This window comes from Cyberlindnera jadinii (assembly GCF_001661405.1).
Source record: "Cyberlindnera jadinii NRRL Y-1542 unplaced genomic scaffold CYBJAscaffold_1, whole genome shotgun sequence".
Classification (NCBI taxonomy): domain Eukaryota; kingdom Fungi; phylum Ascomycota; class Saccharomycetes; order Phaffomycetales; family Wickerhamomycetaceae; genus Williopsis; species Williopsis jadinii.
In genome coordinates this window covers 318,639-341,595 of record NW_017963652.1, presented here as the reverse complement: position 1 = coordinate 341,595, position 22,957 = coordinate 318,639, and the positions used below count along the sequence as shown (strand labels likewise).

Below are 22,957 nucleotides of genomic sequence, written 5' to 3'. Positions count from 1 at the left end.
AGCTTGCACCTCATTTCTCATCCTCAATGTAATCTGGGTTTTTCTTCAAGATGACAATTCCATCCAGGAAGGATGAGAGGGCAACGTATTCACTGTTCTCCTCCAACTCGGCCTTTTCACCATAGCCTAATAGCACCGGTGTTGTCTGTGTAACCCATCCTGTGATTGTCTTTGGGTTACCAGCTTGACCAACAACGTCGACGGCTTTACCAACTCTCACTGTAACTGGAAGCTCATTCAATTCTTCATCAACGGTAACCAGCACCCTCGGACGTGCCGCACTACACAAAAAGTAGAGCAAGTAGTGATGCTCCAAGATGAAGCTTGGATCGACAAATGCAACGGCAACGGTCAACAAGGACGCAAGTGTAACCTTTGAGAGGATTCTACCTTCTGTGGTGAATGGGTTGAGCGTCAAGGTACCTTTACCTAAATGTGTCAAACCTTGTGCGATTCTAGTGGCGAAAAGCGCATTGCCATCACGATGATATGCAGCCAACTGTCTAAACAACTGGGCCAATCTTGCATTATTTGTACCGGTGCCGATCAAACCCATGGCGAATATAGCATTAATCGCAACGTCAATGTCCTGGTCATGGGACATTCTAGAGAGCGATTCGATGATATTTACCTGAGGATTAGCAGTTGAGAGCAAACCAACACCTAGTGGAACAGCACGACGGATCGAATCAGAACCATAATCCAACAAGTGGCCATAGTGTCTTAAACTCATAGCCTTACCGATATCCTCACCCAGTGCAATCACTGCAATACCCAAAACAGCATACGCCAATGATGCATCATCGGTGACCTTCTTCTCCTCATCTTCGTCGTCTTCGTCTTCGTCGTCATTATCAGCCTTGCTGTTACCTTCTTTATCCTCTGTAATTGTTGGTTCATCGTCATTTTGGGCATCGTCGAGATCGATATCACCATCAATGTCTGTTTTCACAGCCTTACTTTCACCGTTCTCCTCCTCATCCTCATCCGCATCTTCATCTTTAGTCTCTTCTTCTGATGGTGGGCCCTTTGGTGTCAAAATTTCGAACAAGCCTTGGATCTCAAGAACGTTACCAGTACCTGCATATGCACTGATTCTTGTCAAAACCTCTAAACTCTTCGAGATTGGATGTTCAATGGCTCTGATGGTTTCAAGAACGTCATCAACTTGTTCAGCCTTGCCCATGAACAACAAACCAAGACCCAGTGCCATGAATTTGATCCATTTGTTCTCCAATTGAGCGAAATCCCTCTCCAAAAGAGTCTGTAAAATAGTGGATGTAATTTCACCGTTACATGTACCAACGAAGGCATGACCAAGTGCCAATGCAGAAAGTACAGAAACTTCAATTGGCACTTCCAAGTTTGAAACCAAGGGGAGTAACAAGTTCAAGAGATCCTCGTTTTGAGAACCAGAGAAGGACAGTGCCAATCCAAGAATAGCTGACATGGCGAGCTTCTTGTTAGAGTTTGTCACGTAGTCTTGAAGTAACAACAACACAGATTCAACTTCATCGTGGACGCCTGCGCCGACAAGACCCATACCTAAAAGTGCACCAGCCTTGATTTCTTCTTCCGAAGAATACAAGTACTTGTCCAACGTTTGTAATCCATCGACATCCCACTGATGAATGGCACCGAAACTTGCCACAGTAGATAGCTTACCATCGCCTTTAGTCTTGTAGATCCAGTTTTCATTCTCTGTGAGCATCTTATCGGTACCATAGCCCATATTTAAGAATGCATTGACAAAAGAAGACGCCAAGTTCTGCTTTGCAGAGTCGATTGTTGCCTCATGACGTACACTCTCCAAGTGTGATTTGTAAATATCCTCTGGAAGCTTTGGTTCTTGCAAGTTCAGCTCCTTGATAACATATTGGAATTTTTCAGAGAGGTTTCTATTATCGAGGAGATCTTGCACTTCTTCGTTCTTGAATGCCGAGTTCTGTTTAGAGAGCATTAGAGCCAGTTGTTTCTTAACCGTGAGGTCATCGGTAGATTTGAAAACAGATTCAATCAATTCCTCGTCGTCGATTCTGATAGCAAGCGCTAACGCCTGTGTGAGTTCACCATGTTCCAAATAGATCGCGAACGCAGTTTGTAAGAACTCCAAATCATCTGGAGGTGGCAACAAAGGCACACAGCTCACCAAGTACAGTCCAACTCTTCTGAAGATATTCTTATCAACAAACTGTGGCAACTCGCTAATGTTATCGGTCTCGAGCAATAGATCCACGGCATCCGCCTCCTGGTTATGTTTCAAAAAGAAGGGAACGATCTTAAGCACAATGCTCTTGATCTCTGCCTCGTCAAACTGCGTCTCTCCAGACTCCAAGCTCTCGTTGGTAGCATCTCCAATCTCCAATGCCAAGTGACGAATGTACTCATGGCCCCAGTCCGTATAGGACTCCTCACCAGAGATGAGTCTGAACTTGAGAGCATCGTGCTTACCGTTGTCGGAGTGTGTCATGCTCAACACTGAAAGGATGTCGGCGAATCTGGACTTGAGCGCTGGATCGCTCCACGATTCAAATGCCTTCACGAGGGCCTCATAGTGCGGATGCAAGAACTTCAACGGCTTAGGAACAGCGGTCATCGACGTTGTGGACGACGATATCTGCTCCTTCAGTTGATCCAACGCCTGTGAATACAGCGATGAATCCTCCTCAGTCAACCGCTCAACAAGCAACTCCAAATCGTTCTTCAACTTCTCATCCTCCTCAGAGATCTCCTCTTCTTCTGTCTTCTTCTGTTCTGGCTTCACAGCCTTTGGCTCCTCCGGCGGTTTCGCAGTGTTCTCTTGTATATTGGCTGCCATTTGACGTGCTGATATTGTGAAGTTAAGCGCCTCAATGGATTAGCTGTTTATCGTCAACGGCGGCTGTTTGATCAGGGTTGTTTTGATATTCTTCGTCGTTGTTTTTGTTGTGTTTTTCGAAGGCTTTGAGCTCACAGTGGCAAAAGCAGAAAAACAAAGCAGCTCCGAGGTACACTGGGGGAAATCCGAGGGTACATGGTGTACGGGTGTATCATATACACTTTATTACAGACCGCTTTGGCAAAGTTTCTCTACGGTTTAAGCCTGATTTCTCTCTTCAATTGAGTCAATTATATAGTACAGTGTCTAGAAATAGTTTATCTTTGAAAAGCACTCAAGTAGTCTCCCTTGAATGCATGGTCCAACCATGAGAATAACTTGTCGTAGATGATACTATTGGCGTTGTGGTATCTGATTGCATGGTCGGAATCTGGGAATACATGGAGATCGTAGTTCTCAGCACCAGCCAAGTCCAACTTGTCCAATAGCTTTGCACTGTTTTGGAAATGTACATTATCATCACCAGTTCCGTGACATAGAAGGAACCTCTTGGCCTTCATCAATTGAGTGATGTTATGCACTGCTGATTGAGCATAACCGTCAGCATTGTTCTGCGGCGTATGCATATATCTCTCTGTATATACAGAGTCGTAGAGTGCCCAATCTGTGACAGGGGCTACTGACATGCCGTAGCTAAAGGTTTCTCCTGCGTCACGCTCAAGCGTTTTCAAGGTCATATAGCCTCCGTAGCTCCATCCAAATATCGCAATTCTGGTGGAATCGATGTACTTCTTCTGCGACCAATGCTTTGCAGCTGCAATTTGATCAATAACTTCGTAATGGCCCAAGTTATCCCTGACAAGGGATCTGAAGCCACGTCCTTTGAATCCTGTACCACGACCATCAACAGTGACAACAATGGCGTCTAATTGGGCCGACACAACTTCAGGGAATCCCAACGAAAATGTCTTTGTAACCAGCTGTGAACCTGGACCTCCATACATGAAGAACAACATTGGGTATTGCTTCTTCGGGTCAAATTGTGGTGGTAATCTTTCAACGTAGTTAACCTTTGCAGTTCCAATGTCAACTTCGCCATAAACCTTCTCAGGTATTTCAAAATCTTCCAATAAATGTGACAATTTGTCGTTTGTCTCTAAAGGTCTTGAATCCCCAGTATATAAGTCTAATAAACTCTGCGATGGAATCCCAGGACCTCTCTTGGTCAAGGAAACGTATCTTGCTCCTGAAGAGAAGGACGCAGAGAACCAAGCTTCACCTTTGGTGAGTGATTTAATCTCACCTGAATGGATATCCACAGAATATAAATGTCTTTCAATGGATGAAACCTCGGTTGAGAAGAAGTACACCAAATCTTTTGCATAGTCAAACGCAGAAGGTGCATCGACAACTTCCCACTCGCCCTGGGTTAACAATTTTGGAGTTGAATTGTTGGGAGGAGTGAAGTATGCCAAATGGTTATAACCATTAACAGACACAGTATCGATATAACCATCAAGCTCGCGTGTTTCCGATTTTGGGATGAATAACGTATCATGGGTGATTTCAAACCAGCTATCAGTCTCTTCATCTCTAACTATGCTTATAGACGAACTGTGGGCGTTTATCAAAACAACTTTTAAGAAGTCTGCCTCTCTGTTGACTGATTTCAACAATAGTTGCTCGTTCCCGACCCAAACAACCTCTGTAAAGATATCATCCTGGTACTCAATGTAATCCGTGACATTAGAATGGATATTGTACAATGCCAATGAAACATTTGGATTTGGATAGCCTGGTTTAGGGTACTTAATCTCTCTTAGCTCTGGGTAAGGAGAATCATCCTGAACGAAATAGGTGATTGGGAAGTCTGGTACCAAAGAGTCATTTGTCCTCAAGAATGCAACATAGTCACCTTTTGGAGACCACCACAGTGCGCTTTCATCTTCGAACACCTCCTCCTCATACACCCAGTCCGGCTTACCATTGAATATTTCGTCACCTCCGTCAAAAGAAGCTCTTGTTGACGTGTGGGTCTTATAGTCGTAGACGTAAACGTCATTGTCCAAGACATAGGCAATGTGTGTCGACGTTGGGGACCACGTAGCGAACGACAACTTCTCAGAGCTCAACGGGGTGATCCGCTGTGTTTCAACGTCCAACACCCAGTGTAGAGCAAACGACGAGTGTCTCCAATGTTGAGTCCAGTTCGTTTGCACAATAGCCATCTCCAAGTTTGGGCTTGCAACGAACGCAGAGATGGTATAATTGATGTGATCAAAGAAGAAATGTGACGAATTGAACAAGTACTTCTCGTAATTGTCATCCTGGATGGATTTAACAAGGTACTTCCCCTTATCGCTAGTTGCGAATGTCCCCTTATCGTCTTTGAACGAATCAGGCTCCGAGATCCATTGAATCGACTTGTACTCCGGCGCAAACGATGAGTTCCTGACCTGCGGAAACCCAATTCGCCCAGAGACGTTGAAGTCAGCGTACTGTTGTCTCAGTTGTAGCAGAGAGATGAGGCCATCGTCATCTTGAAGTAGTGAACGTTGTGTTGATACCTCGCGCAGATGAGCCACACCGGCAATGAGGAGCACAGACCCCCACACCAGGGCAACTAGGGTCATTCCAGCGAGATAGGAAGGTCGACGACGGTTGTGAAGAGCCGGTTCGGTCTCTGGCTTCATTGTGCTCGGAGAAATTGTGATTGTGAGCTTGACTCGTGCAATTGATTATGTCTTTGTGGTGTCTTCTGTGCAAGTTATTATACCTAAAGAATGCAGGAAGTGGTTATCGCTACTGCCCCCCTCAGAAACGGGTACTAAAATAGATGTCCGGGTGTACGTCTTTTGTCCTCTTCCGCCTCCCGGCCATTCTCAGTTACCCGGCCTGCTCAACAAATTGTCCTGTTTTGTTTTGTGTTGGTTCCTTAACGCTTGGTATTTTCCGCGAATTAGAAACTAGCAAACGTGATCAAGAAACCCCCGCCCACCGCCGTAAAGCGTTCTCAAAAAAAAACTTGGACAAATCTTTAAAAAGGGGGCGTGGCCCCTCGAAAAAGGGGCAAAAAAACTTCTCCAACCATTTCCCAAATCCTCCCACACACCCCCAAACACCCACCAACGATCGTATTGGTAAAGGCAGGATCAATTTGTGTTGTCTCGCTCAATCACAACCCACCCCTATAGGACAAAGTGACACATCCCAAAAACACCGGACAGGAGACACACAAGGCAAGTGAAAGGTAAACATCCAGACAGGGACACACGCACCACACACACGCTATAACCACTCAACGGAAAAACCAGACAGGACAAGGGGGACGAAGTTAAAGCTGACGCCACCAATTCGAGATGTCAACAGAGTCACAACAAGCCGCCACCAACGTCTTGAACGCAATTAACGAGCACGTTAAACATGAGCGTGGACAAGACGCACAGTCCCAGCCTCCGCAGGACGTTGACCTTCAAGTCGGTCAAGTATCTGGTGATCACGGCGACCAAGGGACTGGCCATGTCCAAGTCCAAGTCCAAGTCCCACAGGGCCAGGGGGACCACGATGTATCGCAGGACGCTCAACAACAGTACCAGCAATTGACCCAGAACCAATTCTACCAACAGCAGGTGCAGCAACAGCAGGCGCAACAGCAGCAGAGACTGACACAGGAACAATTGGCCCAGTATACTCAACAGCTTCCAAATGCGTTCCCTCAGTCGTCGTACGCACAAACTGCGCACCAATTGGCCCAACACTTACCGCAAGGCTCGGTGCTGGGTCAGCCTACTCACTTCCAACCAGTGGTGTTGCCTCAGAGCGAGTTCGGTTCAAGACAGGAGCTGGTGTCGTATATCCACCAGTACGCCCGTGATAACGGGTTCGGTATTGTCATTTCCCACTCGAACGAAAAGGCAATCTACTTCACCTGCGAATTGGGAGGGACATACCGTAACAAGAGAAACATCAACGACAAGGAGCGTAAGCGGAAACTGACCACGAGAAAGATCAACTGTCCTTTCTCCATGGTTGCCAACTGCAAGAAGAACGAACAGGATGAAGTTGTCAAGTGGATTCTCAGGGTGACAAACCCTGAGCACAACCACGACAAACTGAATCTGAATGAGAGCTTCCCAATGCTGAGAAGAAGAAACCCAGAGATCAACCGTCAGATCAGAGAGCTGTACGCCAAAGGCAACAAGCCTCTCCTGATTGAAAAGATATTAAAGGACACCTTCAAGAACATTTTGATAAACAGAGAGGACATCTACAACGAGACCAGAAAGATGAAGAGAGAAGAGAAGCTGAAATCTTCTGGGGATAATCACTTGCAGTCTCAAGACTCTGCTCGTGACTTGAAGAACACTGCTGACGATGCCTCATTTGACCAAAATTTACCAAATCTGTTACAGCAGACGTTACCATTGGGCTTGAACTCTTCGACCTACCAGGCTCTGCAGGGCTCAGATGCTCAGCAGTCTCAACAGTTCCAGGCTCAGGCCCAGGCTTTGTACAACCAGTCAGTGGTTAACCAAGCTTTGGCAAATGCTCAAGAGACAGCTGCGAAGGAGGATCCAAATTTGAGTAACATTGACATCACTTTGATCAAACAGCAAGGGTTGCAATGATCTTTAATGACTCCATTACTCACTGCAATCTCCTCTGTGTCTTTCTTTCAGTCTTCTCTCTGACTTTTGTATTGTATTTTTACAGTGTTGGTCTCTCTGTTTCGGCTCACGGTGTTTCTTTCTTCTTTTTATGACTGTATCTTGCTTGTTTTTATCTTAGTCTAATTGTGTAAACGGTTCATATCAAGACCTGGATACCTACTTTATGTTTTCATACAACCTTGTAACATCTACACTAGCTTCAAACTACACGTTGTGACTGTGAGATTAAACAGGTTTCAATAGTGGAATCTGCAAAACGGCCAAAGGCTACTGAAGCCTGATTCACCTTCTAATTCCATCCAATCCGTATCCTAACTCCCTCTCTAGATCGATAAACGAATCATTATACACCTCTTCAGGCTTAGGTGGTAAATCTGAGGTGAATTGACCTTGGGGTATACCGATCTGTCCCACTGGGCTCTCGCCAGCTTGTGGGAAAAACGACTGCTGTATTGGCGTGCCAAACTGGAACTGTTGCTGTTGTTGCTGTTCTGAAGCTGGTACTGCCGGTACACTTTCATGTATTTGGTCCTGTTGATACTGCTGCTCACTGTATTGGTCCTCCTGTTGATGTTGTCCATGTCCCATGGCCTCCGGGTTGGAGAGTTCCAATTGTTGTTCATCAATAGGCTTTCTCACAAACTCCCTGAAGCTCTCAACTTCCTCCAAGATCATGGTTCTCATTACGTCCAAATCGTCAACCTCTTCAAAAGTGAAGTCGAATTTCGATGCACAGATTGGCTCATCTGCTGGATCGTGCCATACTTTGAGGTAAGGATGTGTCAATGCCTCCTCAACGGTGATTCTCTTTGCAGGATCCAAACAGAGCATCCGGTCCAACAAGTCCAACGCATCTGGATTGGCATCTGGGTATAGCTGTGAGAAAGGCACCTTAGGCATAAACGGTAACGATCTTACATAGTCCTGCGCCCTTTGCGATCCAATTCTAGTTAGTGTTTCCTCTGCTGGTGTGCCAACAATGTACAAGATCTGGTTGAGTTGATCAACGTAATCCTTACCCTTGAATATCGGCTTCCCACCAAGTAACTCAGCAAGTATACAACCAATGGACCAGACGTCGATGGCCTTTGTATAAGACTGGAAGCTGAGCATAATCTCCGGAGCTCTATACCAGCGAGTAGCAACGTATTCAGTTAGAAACCCGGTGTTCTTCTCAGGTATTGATGAATAGCCACGGGCAAGTCCAAAATCACAAATCTTCAACTCGCAATCAGCGTTGACAAGTAAGTTACCAGGCTTCAAATCCCTATGTAAAACATCGGCAGAATGGATGTACTTTAAACCACAGAGAATCTGATATATGAAGCTCTGATAATGGGCATCTGTTAGGGGTTGTCCTGAACGGATGATCTGGTGCATATCGCACTCCATCAGCTCCTCATACAGGTAAACCTCGTTGAAGTCGTTCTTATTGACAATATCCAGATCGTATAGACACGTGATGTTCTTGTGACCTCTAAAATGTCTCAACAGCTTGATTTCTCTGAGTGCTCGTTTACACAAGATCTTCCTGCTGAAGATATTGGTCACCTTTTTGATCGCAACGGTGATGTCAGGTGTCTCTGTATAGCGTGCTGAGCACACATTTCCATAAGCTCCGTGGCCTAGCTCCTTGATTAGCTCAAACCTCTTGTCGATGGTGAAGTCCTGTTGGAAGACGGTAAACGTGTGACGTTCTGGTTCTGCCATTCTCTATCGGTGTATATGTGTATATGGGCTGTGTGTTTGTTGCTGAAACGAAACTGAGACAACAGTAGGAAAGTTAGGGTATAATATTATTGAGGAGGGAACAAGTCGATCTGATTTACAGTTGCCAGTGTTACTCCCCTTCGACTGTAATCAGCACAAGGTCACAAGCGTTGTTTTATACCACAAAAGAATAGGCAGAATGTGTAATAAAGACCCCTATGGTGTCGAAACTAGAACAAAAGGACAATTAAAATCTCAATTGAAAAGATATTACTCTCTTCAAGTAGTCCTGATGATTCTCAAATCTCTTGATATTTGATATGTGCTCCGAGAAAGAACTTCTGTCCTCCAATTTTGAGGTTTTTTCATCCCCTTCTAAAAAAAACTACTTTTCCAACCCCCCCCCCTCCAAAAACGAGAGCCCTTCTTCATTCCCGTGCGCTTGTTCTTTTTTTGGCAACAGCCCACCGAAAGTGCAAGAATGCACGTTAACGTGTACAAGTATGGACGGCGAAAGCTGCGAAGAAGGGAAAAAAATAATGCCATGTGCCCCATTTAATCTTCCATTTAACCCCCACTGTTTTTCCTGCTCCTCCTCTCTTGGTTCATGCTGAGTCCAACTTCTCCAATGTGGAATAGAATCTTTTAACGTCAGGGTTAACTCTTATCTTGTCAGGATGGAAGTTCAAGATTTGTAGATTCTCCTTAGAAACGGCACGTGAAAGTGCAACGTATACTTGGCCGGCCTCGAAAACACGGTTAAGATCGACTCTGACGTAGTTCAACGTTTGACCTTGTGCCTTGTGGATGGATAAGGCCCATGATAACAATAATGGGACCTGTTTGCGTGCAATCACGGAGTGCGAATCATCGCCTCTTTCACTAACCTGGAATTCATCTGGCTCGGCTAGGAAAATACGCCCACCTGCCGGAGTCTTGAACCTAACCACTGGGAATAAAGCTGCCTCCGTCACGCTTGAAGAGAATTCAGCAGCCTTTTTAACTGCGGACTGGCGCTTTTTCATAGAGGAGATTTGTTCAATATATCTTTTGGTTTCTTCGGTTATATGGCCTTCAGCATTGCACTCTTGGATCAAATCGATAATCTTCTTACCTTCGTTATCATCCAAGGGATCGTCAGATGATAGGAGAAAGGCAGTTCTAAGCTCGGTGTATTGCTCACTGGACAAATACCCCCACACGACACCAACAGAACCATTGACCAATGTCTCATCAATGTTCTTCAACATCATCACTTGTGCGCCAATTTTCAATTCGAGCTCTTTCACAGCCATGGTATTTTCAAGCATCTTTGCGGCCCTATCATCAGGTGCAATGTCGTTTGCGGTGAATTTCTTGACCCTTCCTGGTAAAGCTGCTAATCTCTTTCTATTTGAATATTCAACTTCATTTCTAGTGGAGTATAACTCTGTTGGTTGAATGCCATCCTCGTACACCACCGGTCTTGAGAGTCTCGCCAACTCAGAGCTCATTTCGTCATCGATGTTTGCCAATCTCACAGCGTTCAATATGTTGACGAATTCAGAATCGGCCTGTCTGAAAACTTTGTGCAATAGAATTGTTCTGTCGATGTATTTCCAAGATTGTGCTTGGAAACAGAATTTCATAGCTCTGTTTTTATCAGGTACAGGTGGTAACTGGAAGAAATCTCCCGTCAAGACCAACTGAACACCCCCGAAGGGTTCTTTATAGTTTCTAACACCCTGGGCAACTTGATTTAATTTGTCCAAGAAGCTTCCATCAAGCATAGAGATCTCATCAATGATCAAAACCTTCATAAGTCTCCATCTTTCTTTGACCTCTGGTTTTTTACGAATCATTGAAATGTACGCCTGTGGTGTCCTGTCACCAATACCCATACCCGACAATCTATTGATTGTAGAGCCACCAATGTTCACAGCTGCCAAGCCTGTGGATGCCGCCACGGCAACTGCTCTGGATCCATGTTTGAGGTTCAATGCAGAGATGATTTCACGCAAGAGAAGTGACTTACCAGTACCTGCGCTACCTGTGTAGAAAACGTTCAATCCCTTTCTAACCACAAGTTCAAGAACCAATTTCTGTTCGTCGCTTAGCTTTAAATCAGAGGTTATACTTCGATGATATTGGTCTGTCTGGGCTGGTGGTGTTGCCCTCAAACGAGGGTTCTTTGTCTTGGTCAGCTTAGAAGTTTGATCCCATGGATTGAGAGCTCTCTTTGCAGGCGCCAGCTTTTTAGATCCAAAGTTTAGAGTCTGCTGACCACCAGATCTAAGCTTACCCAGGGTCACCAGTGGTTTGAACTGAGAAGGTTTACGTGAGTCCGTGTGCGATACATGTGTCTCGTTCATGGTGTCCCTTTCAGTTGAGAGATCCACGGTTTCTCTTGGTGTAGTGAAGGATAATGCTGAGGCTGATGGTAACGATGATGAAGACAACATCCTTGAAGCCGGAGGCTTTGAGTTCTTGAAGTTCTTTATCGGAGGATCAACCTCCACAACATCATCGTCTTCGTCTGTTGCGTCGAACGAAGAGCTTGTTCTGGCAAGGAAATTCATAGATGAAGTCTTCAGCTCCCTCGGAGGTTGAGATGTCGACTTGATGTTCAGGTCGCTACCTGTGGCATCCTCTAGGGGCTTGGTCTTCGGCTCCAAGGAGGACTTGGATCTTCCCTGGAGAAAGAAGTTCAACGGCTTCTGCTGCTGACGCTTCAGAATCGGTGAAGGAGCCTTGAATGGGTTCTTGGAGAGCTTTCTCCTCTGTGACGGCGTCGATGTATGCGAAGACATGATGATACCTCTGGTTGAAACGTATCCGCTGTGTCAGAAAGAGCGGGCGGGTAGTGGTTTTCGTCTTTGTTTACGTTTTGTTGTGTGTACGCAATGTATTTTTTTGTGTTTTTGTTTGCTTTGGTTTTCGTGAATTCCATCGCGATTGTCCGTGTTTTCAGTATCGCGCGTAGTAACTCTGGAGAATCTCATCGTGATCAGAATTGATATAACGGTGGAAACGACTAGTGATCTCGTAATGGCTTTGAGTGCACGTGTTAATCAACCGTGTGAATTAATACCTGCCTTAAGAGAAGCATTATTACCAATTAAATGTGGTATAGATCTATGTGCCCACGGTGTTAATTTCCTGAATAAAAAAATGACTCCAGTTTGTTTTCGTATGATCAATAAATTAGCCAAAGATATTAATGATAAATATTTCAAATTCCTAAGCTATAATCCTTGAACTGAGCTTTTCCATAGTAAACTAACCATGAGCCAAGGGATCAATTCACACGATTATCCGTATCACCAGTTTACCCACAACGACGCCCTCCAGGAGGAAAATCCGTGCTCGTGTTTGTGTCATAAAACATCCCAACACCAAGGATTTGAATGGCCATCACCGTGGCTACCAACGCTTGGTGGGCAAAAAGCGTAAAGAAGTCTGCCAAACTGGTACACGGGCAAATAGGTCTGTGGCGCGTAACAATCAACCCTCCTCCTTTTCCGTACACAAACATTTCACCACACAAGGGAAAAGTTTTATATACACACAGAGAGAGGGAGAGAGAGGAAACGCATCAAAACCTACTGAATGGGCGATAGATACTACAGTGGACATGCGAAGATGGAGTGTGAGTGTAATTATCTCTGCATGTTTCTTGTGTTGCGAGCATGAAAGCGTGGTGATTACAGAAGGATAACTAACCATAGGGGTGTGAATTAGATGCTCCAGCGCCAATGATGATAAACAACTCTACCAACAACAGTACGAATAATCCCAACAAGAAGGACAAGAGGAGGGCCACGATTCTGTCCAAACTGTACAAGCTCGAGGAGTCGTTCTGCGTGGATAGAGACTATTACTACCGCGGCATGCTTCAGACACTCCAGCAGAAGCTCATGACTGCGCACGCGGGCACCAATGAGGAGCTGAAGGAGAAGTACCTGGACCTGGAGGAAGAGAGGGACTACGAGCTTGTAAGGTTAAGACTGTGGGAAGAGTACCAGGCGGATAGGGCCGAGAAGGAGTTCCAGGAAGCGGTTGAAAAGGCCAACAAGGAGCACGACGAGATGGTGAAGGTTGTCAAGGAGAGGCTATATGCGTCTTTGGAGAAACAGATCAAGCAGCTCAAAGAGGATAAAGTGCTCTTGGACATGGCCAACTCGCACTCCTATAACATGGATACAACGATCGATTTGCACAAGAACACCAGGTCTCAGCAGAGCCTGAAGGAATCATCGATATCGACGATGGGGTATGGGAGTGATCGTACCCGTGCACACAGACGTCGACACGACTACACCTCTCAAGCTGAAGACACCAACGCCAGTGCAAACGAATCTGGTAACACATCCGCTGCCGGAGGCGGGAGACGTAAGAAGACGAGGTATTCCAGTGCAGAGGAGAGCTGGCTAAGCGATGGAGATCTCAGCTCTCTGTTATTTGGGGATAGAAAGGACAAGCCATCCACAAGACACTCGAATAAGAGCTACCAGCCACCAAACTCCTTGAAGAATGAAGAGATATCCGAGGATTTGAACTTCTTACGAGGCCTTTGAACATACGATGCAATATAACATGAGATGATATAACATGAGATAATATAACATAATATAATATAACATAATATAATCTTTGCCTTATGTACCGGCTCATCTCGAGGAGATTTTATAGCGTGGCCCACACTCCATCGGTGCACTCACGGGAAAAAACAGAGGCTGTGTTTACTTCAGGACCTTGTTGATAAGCACGAGATAGCCAGAAGCACCAAGAAGAGGTGGGATTGAACCGAGAGAATGCTCAGACTCGCAAGGCTGTCGAATAGCATCATAGTCCTGCTCAAAAGGAGAGTATCGCTGCGGAGCTACGTGCTCCCGCTCTATTTAATGCTCATCTGTTTGATACTCATCGTTGTAATAGCGATAGGTTCAATTACGCTGGTTCTGGTGCTGAAGGACCAGAGGGAATTTGAAGCTGGATTACCCTCTCATCAGATCTTCCCAGGGGATCATGACGACGTGTTCTTCGACGGCTGTTCAGACCCCCAGTGGTTGTCGCCCGAGAGAGCTGATGCGTCCTTGGTGATGCTGGCTAGAAACGAAGAGCTTGACGGTGTTATCAAGAGCATGATGTCCTTGGAGAGACATTTCAACCAATGGTTCCACTATCCATGGGTGTTGATAAACGATGAGGAATTTACCGAGGAGTTCAAGTCAACTGTGAGGAACTACACCGCATCAACAGTGGAGTTTGGCACCATACCCGAAGAGTTATGGGAATTCCCTGAGGACGTGAAGGAAACACCTCTCTTCAAGCAGGCTGTTGAATTGCAGGGTGACAAGGGGATAATGTATGGCAACAAGGTCTCATATCACAAGATGTGTCGATTCTTCTCAGGTGGGTTCTACAGGCACCCTTTGGTGAGGAAACATCAATGGTACTGGAGAGTAGAGCCGGATGTCGAGTTCTTTTGTGATATACCTTACGATCCATTCATGGAGATGCAGAGACGTGGAAAGAAGTATGGGTTTGTCATTATGATCGAAGAGTTTAGCGATACTATCCCTAATCTGTTCAGGGCAACTAGAGCATGGCTTAGAGAGACTGGATTCGAGCCTAGATCCTCCTGGAAGTTGTTTGTGAAGAACATGATGAGCAAAGTGAAGATCCCTGATCTTAAGAGACAGGAAAGATGGTATGCAAATATCGATAATTTCTGGAACATTGCAAGCCGTGTAAGAGAAGTGCTCCTTGTTGAGGATCTGCTACGCAACGTGAAGAAAGAGTTCTCATCAAAGGGGAAGTCTGGTACGTTGATGACAGATGACGATATCCCAGAGGATCACATCAGAGAACTTGTGGCATTTGCAAAGGATAGGGGCAGACTACCCGGCTTATCAGGGGAAAGAATTGACGGTCAGGAGTACAACTTGAACCATTTCTGGTCCAATTTTGAGATTGCTCGTGTCGATCTTTGGGATAATCCCATATACGAGTCCTATTTCCAATTCTTGGAAAAGCAAGGTGGCTTTTACTCAGAGCGTTGGGGTGATGCACCTGTCCATTCATTAGCTGTTGGATTTATGTTGGATATCAGCGAAATTCACTACTTCAGAGATTTGGGCTACCAACACAGCGTAATAAGACACTGTCCTGCAAACCATCCAAATCAAACTCCATATGAGGCTTCAGAGGAATATCTACAAATGCCAGGATACAGCCCTAAATACGACAATTTTTGGAAGCATTTGAGTCCCGTTAAGGACTATGGCCAAGGCTGTCGCTGTCGTTGTCCAAAGTCCACTTATGACGTTGAAGATAACGATTTCTTACAGAATTGGTTTGAAATGATTCAAGAAGGATGGTATGATGTTAGAGAGGACATTAACGTCAGAGATATCGAAAAACGTACAAAGAAAGAGCTGAGGGATCAGAGCAAGCTGATTTGAAACCTTGTACGATAAAAGTGCATGTGTTGAAGCTCATTGGTGTGTTTGAAATTGCATATTCACAGGTACAGGGAAAGAGGAAAGGGGTCAATTTAAGAGGCTGTACATCACGTTTGTAAATACACGATGTTATAGCGAAAACTTCTATATGGTGTATTAAAGGAGTATGCTGTTGTAAATGTACGTCGTCTTGTTTCGAATGCATTGTAATGTATGAGTGTCCACATGATGAGGATCAAAGGATCACCGTGGAGGAGTGGCATTATTCCCACTCTTCAATTGATGCCATTGGACAAGTGTGGACACCTGAGCACTGTGAAATGTTGACCTTTTGAGGCCCAGGACGACTTCTATGGCTGTCAAATGACCAATACCACCAGCTGTGTGAAAACCTGTAAACCTTTGACTTTGAGATGCTACATATGTACACTTCTTCGGCTTGGTTCATTGTGACATACAAAATCCTCGTCATAATCTGAGGGTTCTTCTTACGCATACACTGTGGTTATGTTCATTCTGTTGTAGTTTCTATGATACTCTAAGAGCAATTAAGACTCAAGCATAGAGCTCGAAAGCACACCCTAGTTCCACTGAATCTTTCAGTAAATAGATCAACAGATCAGCCATTGGCTCGCTTCCTATAGGAGGTGAGATCTGAATATGTGGTGAACGTGCATTGCAGGTTTGAACATAACTAAGACAGGATGCACGAAGCCATGTATCTTCTGGTGGGCTCGACTTGTGCCATATGTGTACTTCTCATATCCCACACTGAAGCAAGCTCAACTTTCAAACGAATAAACGCAGATCTGTAGTGATGTGTGGATCTACAGCTCCCTCAAAGCAAGGGTATACAAGCGTCCTTCACTCTAACACCAGAGACGACAAAATGACGTACATTATACAATCATAACTAGTAAAACAAAAGGAAAAGGATGAAGTTACTACCGTTGTTCATGGCAGCTGGTGCATTTGCACAGTTATCCCTGGACATTGACATTGTAAGAGGTGAAAGCTTTGAAACAGCAAAGAGAGACACTCAGGCTTTTGATCGCTTGTACAAAAGAGATGACTCTGTTTATCTGACCTTGTACAACAAGGAGGTCTACTACTCAGTTGATCTGAAACTTGCTGGCCAAAGCTTTAAAGTGTTGCTGGACACAGGGTCAAGTGATCTCTGGGTCTATGGAGCTAATAACCCGTACTGTAGAGCCAACAATGGACACTCCAATAGGGAAAGGCTCGTTGATGCTTCGCCAAAGAATCTTTGGAATCTTGGAACTCCAAGTGTTGACAAGAGAGACAGAAGTGATGCCAGAGATGTTGATCCTGCAGAGGCAACCATTGACTGCGAGAGCAGTGGTGTCTTCCAAGACAATGGCGATAATTTCAAAGATAATGGGAAACCGTTCTTCATTCAATACGGTGATTATAGCTTTGCACTGGGCCGTTGGGGTAGCTCCAGGCTGGAAGTCTCTGGTGCCTCTCTGGTCGACTTCACGTTTGGTTTGGCAAACTTGACCAACAGCAGTGCTCCCGTTTTTGGCATTGGTTACGTTGGAAATGAAGCATCTCATGGTCAATTCATGCAGCAGTACGGGGGTACTTTCGAATGCGATAACTTCCCCTTAGCGTTGAAGAACCAGGGTATTATCCAGAGAAACTTGTATTCTCTGTATTTGAACTCAGTAGATGCCAATGGTAAGATCCTATTTGGTGCCATTGACCACGCTAAGTATCAAGGAGACCTGGTAACGTTACCATTGGTGAATGTATACGCCGATTATGGCTTCGCTAAGCCTATCACCTTTGACGTTGAGATCCAATCTCTAGGTATTACCATAAATGGCGAGGAATCATCAATCTTTGATGAAACCATATCTGCCGGTCTCTTGGATTCCGGTACAACTGTTAACTATTTACCACCGCGTGCTGTTCAGAGCCTTGCTGATAAGCTGAATGCAGAATGGGACGACACAATCGGCTGGTATGTCACTGATTGTCCAGTAGAGTCTACAGACATAACTTTGGACTTTCACTTCCAAGGAGTCGCCATCCAGGTTCCTCTCAACGATATGCTTGGAGCTGTTGATAGCACTCAAGTACGTTGTGCCGTTCTAGTCCGTCCTTCCAGCAGGGTCATCCTCGGTGACACCTTCTTGAGGCACGCATACGTCGTCTATGATTTGGACGGCTACCAAGTTCAATTGGCACCCGTAAAGATCACTGACTCACAGCAAGTTGAAGTGATAAGTGACGAATACAGTGCAAAGAAGTTTGGAAAACGGGCCGACTCTAACTCGACTGGTTTATCGTTATCTTCATCAAGTGCGAATGATGCATCATCTAATGCATTGGACTCCGCCACGCGCCTGTTAACTTCTATGTCCGTCTTCCTCTTGGCTCTGTTTTAGACAAAAGATACGGCCATTGTTCTGGAAGAGGCTTGTCAAGCCTCGCAGTGGTCATCGATGAGCACCCAGCTGATTGAAGATTCTGTTCCTTCCAATTGTAGCGTATATGCCATTGTAACAGATTTACCAACATTTCGAAAGTTATGAATGAAGAGTAGACAGAAGTTAATGGGAGATAGGCCAAAATTTGGACTACAGACAAGAGGCGGAGCTCCAATGAGTGATCGCTTTGCTTCATTCCTCGGTAAGTTTCCATGTAAATACCATGTACTATCTTCATTAAGCGTTATTTGGACCTTCAACATTAGATTCAATAACAGGATAATGAACATGACCAAGATAGCAACACAGCCTTGACGCCATTACCATTTAAACTGGTTATATTCTTTGTAAAATGCTATGATTCCATAGAGATAGGCCAATAATATATAGCAGACCATAGACAATGAGATTGGTTCCTGTTATTGTTGCGTTAGTGGGTGCGTCAGTAGCTCTTGCACAAGTCTCTGTGAATTTTAACATCCTCAGAGGAAGAGATATCCACACCGCTCAAAAGAGATCATTTGGTAAAAGAGATGGTGGTATAGTTAGAGCTAACATATTAGATGAGCAGGTGTTTTATGCAGCCAATATTACCATAGCTGGTGCCGAGTATAGTGTTTTGATAGATACTGGTTCTAGTGATTTGTGGGTCTACGGTTCTACAAACCCTTACTGCACGTCTAATGGGGGAACCAGGAAGGAGAGGCTTCACGGATTCTCACCAGCTGACCTTTGGAGGCTACAGGGAACAAATATTGACTCCGCTCAAAGGCCAGCTGGTGTCCATTCAGAGAACCTGAAGCCAGATATCACTCCAACCGTGGAGAAAAGAGGTTTCTCAACATCTATATCACAATCAGAAGCAACAATTGATTTTGAAATGTTTGGTGTATTCGATACTGAATCACAACAATGGAGCACAGATGGTCAATTGTTTCTCATACAGTACGTTGATATGACGTATGCGATTGGTTATTACGGTACCTCTGTGGTCTCATTTGGTAACGCTACCCTTGATGGATTGACCTTTGCAGTTGCGAATACATCTAACGCATCTACTTCAATCTGTGGGATCGGTTTCGAAGGCAACGAAGCTTCCACAGGCACATATATGGATAGTTTTGGTGGTGCTTTTCAATATCAAAATTATCCTTCTGCGCTAAAAGCTTCAGGTCTGATAGCAAGAAACATGTATTCCATGTGGATGGATTCAGACACAGCTGAAGGTGTTGTTCTCTTCGGTGCAATCGACCACTCTAAGTATCTTGGTGATTTGGCTACAATGTCTCTACTCAATTACTACATTGACAGTGGCTTTGAGCAGCCTGTTACATTCGATGTCAGTCTCAACAGCTTATCCCTGAGCGATGGTGAGACAAGAGTCAATGTGCTTAGCGAAACGCAGAGCTGTCTCTTAGACTCCGGTACTTCGTTTACATATCTTCCAGAAAGCGTCGTGAATGGTATTGCCAGCTCACTGGATGCCACTTATGATAAGAAACAAGGCTTTTACGTTATCGACTGTCCAAGGTCTACTACCGGTATCAATTTCACCTTCTCTTTTGATACCATTGATATTCAAGTCCCATTAGACGATTTTCTTGTTGCTGTTGACGACTCACGCAAAACCTGTGCTATCGTTTCAACAGGCTCTAGTCGTTGTATTCTTGGTGACACTTTCCTTAGAAGTGTCTATGTTGTTTATGATTTGGATGGTCTCCAGGTACAAATGGCCCCTGTAAATATGACAGTAGTAATATGGGTGATGGTGTTGAAATGGTCGGCTCTGTTGGTCCAACTGCAAGTGATGGTTCAACACCAACAGCGCATTTGACCATGACAGTTCCTGGTTCTGCATCGGCTGTGAATTCACAGCTTGTTACCGATGAAGTTCAGGGTATAAAGTCTTCCACTCCAATCACAGAGTCCAGTGGCACCACTCTACTTAGCGTCATCAGTGGCTCTACAAATGGTCTTTCTTCTAGGACAGCTACTGGTTCTAGCAGTCCATATGCACAGTCGTCTGCTAACATTGGTTGCAAACGTTCCGACTTTTCCCTCTTCAGCATCATAACTCTCTTTATTTTGTTTTAATCATCACGTTTATTTCTGTTTTAGTTCAGATGCCTATCTTCAAATTGAAATATTACTACTTTATCTGTAGAGTGGCGTTTTCATGTAGAAGTTATGCAACATACACGAGATATTACATATCCTTGCAAGTGAGTGATTCCCTTCTAACGCGAACAAATTATAAGCACGTGCCGATATAACATCTTATGCATAACATCTTTTATTCAATAGAGAATATTCCCCAGTTACGAAAGCATGTGTGAAATATGGCAGATCATCATAAGATAGGCCAATTGCACCTTGAGCCGTACTAGAAAAATCATACATCTATTGTTAATTCATTATCCTCACATACAAAGGATTATATTGTACGTAAAGTGCATGTAGATGCGTCAATATTGGAGATTCTTCAGAATATTCTTGCTGGAAATATCTCCAAAGACCATGTTTAACCAGAAATTGATTCGAAAGAATGCAATACGAGGAAAAAAAGGATGAAGTCATCAAAGCAATTTTATGCATATTGGCTAGCGTCTATCATGCAGGTGTCGTACGAATGAAAGCTAATCTGTGTTAAATATTTTAACATACCGAATTTGAAAGGGAAAGTAAAAAGCGGATTCTTTTAACGTACTGGGTAACTTGAAGGAGATTTATTCGTCCATCTTTTGTCGCAGCAAAGGGTATGCTTTCAAGCTGTTACACCAACAATGTAGTTTTAAAATATTTTCAAAGTCTTCAAGGAAGCAACACACCTTACAGAGATTTTCAGATTGCCTCCTTGAGACAATACCAGGACATAGGAGTAACGTTGAAGCGTTCCCGTTAAAACAAGGCTTTCGTAAGAGATCTAGAAAAGTTGCATGGTTTTCAAGGCTAGTGAAAATGTGGTAAAGTATTGTTTACTTCTGAAGAAATAGTGAGACCTGTCACCCTGCCTTGCATAGCCTGCGTCTGAGTGTATAGAAGAAGCTTCAATACTAGAAACGTACTCTTGGAGATAGGAGCGGGAATGTCAAAGAGTTGACAGCGTATCAATGGAAGAATAAACAATGGTGAAATGAACAATGGTGAAATGAACATTACCTTAAACAAACTCACCTGTGGTACAAACAGTGAATTGAAAGATCAATCTAGTTCAATCAGAACAACGCCTCAAAGTTTTGAAGCATAGCATGATGATCACGTCATATCTTCAAATACGATCTCGAATTTTTCCTTGCATGTAAGTTATGGTCCCACATGAGATATTTTATGATGTACATATATACGAGTTTTCGATACGCATGCAGCTCTCAAATTGTTCGACACGTAACGAGAAAATGAATACTACTATTGCAGTTGCTGCGGCCTGAGAGGTTAGTGAAAATTATATAAACGCTCCGAAAGACACGTTGTAGACATTTTCGACATGCCCAATTGCCCCAGAAGAAGTTCAAAAATCTGTATACGATTATGAAATTATCAAACTTAATCATCGGCTCAACCTTTGCGGCTTTAGCATTTTCTAATGCTGTTCCAATGAAGTTCGATGTCCTTAGAGGCAACGATTTTCATTCAGCCAAAAAGATTCCTAAGCTATCGAAAAGAGGTGATGGCACTGTTTATGCAGATATGTTCTATGAAGGTGGTATCTTCTTTGGCTCTAGAATGGTTGTGAATGGAACCGAGATCTTTGCTCTTCTTGATACCGGCTCAAGTGACTTTTGGGTTAATGCTCCAAATAACCCATACTGTTCTTCTAATCGAGGAGGAGAAATTGTCTTTCCAGCAGCGAGTGAAACAATCTCCGTTTCATCAGAAGCAGCAACAATTGACTGTGAGGAGTATGGAATCCTTGATGTTGATGTGGAAGTTCTTGAAGGGGATCATCCAACCTTTGTGATTGGATATGGTGATACCACTGTCGCAGCGGGAGTTTACCTTGATGGTGTTGTCACAATTGGAAATGCTACTTTGAGCGACTTTACCTTTGGTGTAGCCAACGTTTCAAACGCTACTCCAATTTGTGGGTTATCATTTGAGCAAACTGAGTCCACTCATTACATTTATCAAAACTTACCTTCGGCTCTAAAACAGACTGGTTTGATTAAGAGAACAGCCTTTTCAATGTGGTTGGATGGGGAAAATGCTGAAGGTTACATTCTTTTCGGAGGAATTGATCATTCAAAGTACGAAGGGGAACTTGTCACTCTTCCACTTGTAGCTGGCCAGAACATGTCTCAGCCTAGCACATTCAATGTGAATCTTAACTCCATTGACATAAACGATGGTGAGGTTGAGATTGAAGTGTTGTCTAATACCACCAGTGTCTTGTTCGACTCGGGAACCTCAGAAGTTTACTTACCACCGAATGCCGTTGAAAATATAGCTGAGGCTCTGAAAGCTACTTATTCAGACAGCTGGGGTCAATATCTTGTTCGCTGCCCAGAACAGAGCACGAACATAACATTTGGCTTCAACTTTGATGGTCTAAAAGTCGATATCCCACTCGAGACGTTCTTGGTCGCAACTGACTCGTCGCATAAAGAGTGTGCACTCAACATCTTTGCTGGAACTAAAGGAGTCAATTATATCTTGGGAGATGTCTTTTTGCAAGAGGTTTACGTTGTGTTTGATCTCGAAGGACTCCAGCTTAGAGTTGCACCAGTGAACAACAACAATGATACTGCCGAAATCGAAGTTCTTGAAGCTGCGAAGACACCAAGTGGTGGCTTCAACAACGAGACACTTACAGCCACAGTCTCTTGGAATGGTTTGTTAACAACAGTAGCATTACAAGAA

At 44.3% G+C, this 22,957-nt stretch overlaps 8 protein-coding genes across 8 annotated transcripts; 5 read left to right on the top strand and 3 right to left on the bottom strand.

The window, feature by feature from the left end:
• Positions 1–10: 10 nt before the first annotated feature.
• On the bottom strand, positions 11–2,818 carry RPN1 (proteasome regulatory particle base subunit RPN1; the record flags this gene model as incomplete). The annotated part of the gene is made up of 2 exons (XM_020213235.1): positions 11–873; positions 961–2,818. 2 exons carry the CDS (start codon positions 2,816–2,818, stop codon positions 11–13), a joined length of 2,721 nt encoding a protein of 906 aa, XP_020072889.1.
• A 317-nt stretch (positions 2,819–3,135) lies between these two features.
• DAP2 (dipeptidyl aminopeptidase) lies at positions 3,136–5,451 on the bottom strand (the record flags this gene model as incomplete). Its single annotated transcript, XM_020217270.1, has 1 exon — positions 3,136–5,451. One exon carries the CDS (start codon positions 5,449–5,451, stop codon positions 3,136–3,138), a length of 2,316 nt encoding a protein of 771 aa, XP_020072888.1.
• A 2,319-nt stretch (positions 5,452–7,770) lies between these two features.
• SLT2 (mitogen-activated serine/threonine-protein kinase SLT2) lies at positions 7,771–9,198 on the bottom strand (the record flags this gene model as incomplete). Its single annotated transcript, XM_020213487.1, has 1 exon — positions 7,771–9,198. The coding sequence occupies one exon, from the start codon at positions 9,196–9,198 to the stop codon at positions 7,771–7,773; it is 1,428 nt and encodes a 475-aa protein (XP_020072887.1).
• Positions 9,199–12,631: 3,433 nt separating this feature from the next.
• SDS3 (Sds3p) lies at positions 12,632–13,832 on the top strand. The gene has a single exon (XM_020217675.1). The coding sequence runs from the start codon at positions 12,933–12,935 to the stop codon at positions 13,752–13,754; it is 822 nt and encodes a 273-aa protein (XP_020072886.1). The 5' UTR covers positions 12,632–12,932; the 3' UTR covers positions 13,755–13,832.
• Positions 13,833–14,207: 375 nt separating this feature from the next.
• CYBJADRAFT_120719 (glycosyltransferase family 15 protein) lies at positions 14,208–15,518 on the top strand (the record flags this gene model as incomplete). Its single annotated transcript, XM_020212333.1, has 1 exon — positions 14,208–15,518. A coding segment is annotated over one exon (1,311 nt), but the record flags the coding sequence as incomplete, so codon positions are not given.
• Positions 15,519–16,651: 1,133 nt separating this feature from the next.
• CYBJADRAFT_120536 (pepsin-like aspartic protease) lies at positions 16,652–17,899 on the top strand (the record flags this gene model as incomplete). Its single annotated transcript, XM_020212327.1, has 1 exon — positions 16,652–17,899. A coding segment is annotated over one exon (1,248 nt), but the record flags the coding sequence as incomplete, so codon positions are not given.
• Positions 17,900–18,503: 604 nt separating this feature from the next.
• Positions 18,504–20,194, top strand: CYBJADRAFT_182049 (pepsin-like aspartic protease; the record flags this gene model as incomplete). Its single annotated transcript, XM_020217026.1, has 2 exons — positions 18,504–19,788; positions 19,824–20,194. 2 exons carry the CDS (start codon positions 18,504–18,506, stop codon positions 20,192–20,194), a joined length of 1,656 nt encoding a protein of 551 aa, XP_020072883.1.
• A 1,430-nt stretch (positions 20,195–21,624) lies between these two features.
• On the top strand, positions 21,625–22,839 carry CYBJADRAFT_187587 (acid protease; the record flags this gene model as incomplete). Its single annotated transcript, XM_020217269.1, has 2 exons — positions 21,625–22,774; positions 22,813–22,839. Exons 1-2 carry the CDS (start codon positions 21,629–21,631, stop codon positions 22,837–22,839), a joined length of 1,173 nt encoding a protein of 390 aa, XP_020072882.1. The 5' UTR covers positions 21,625–21,628.
• Positions 22,840–22,957: the final 118 nt, after the last annotated feature.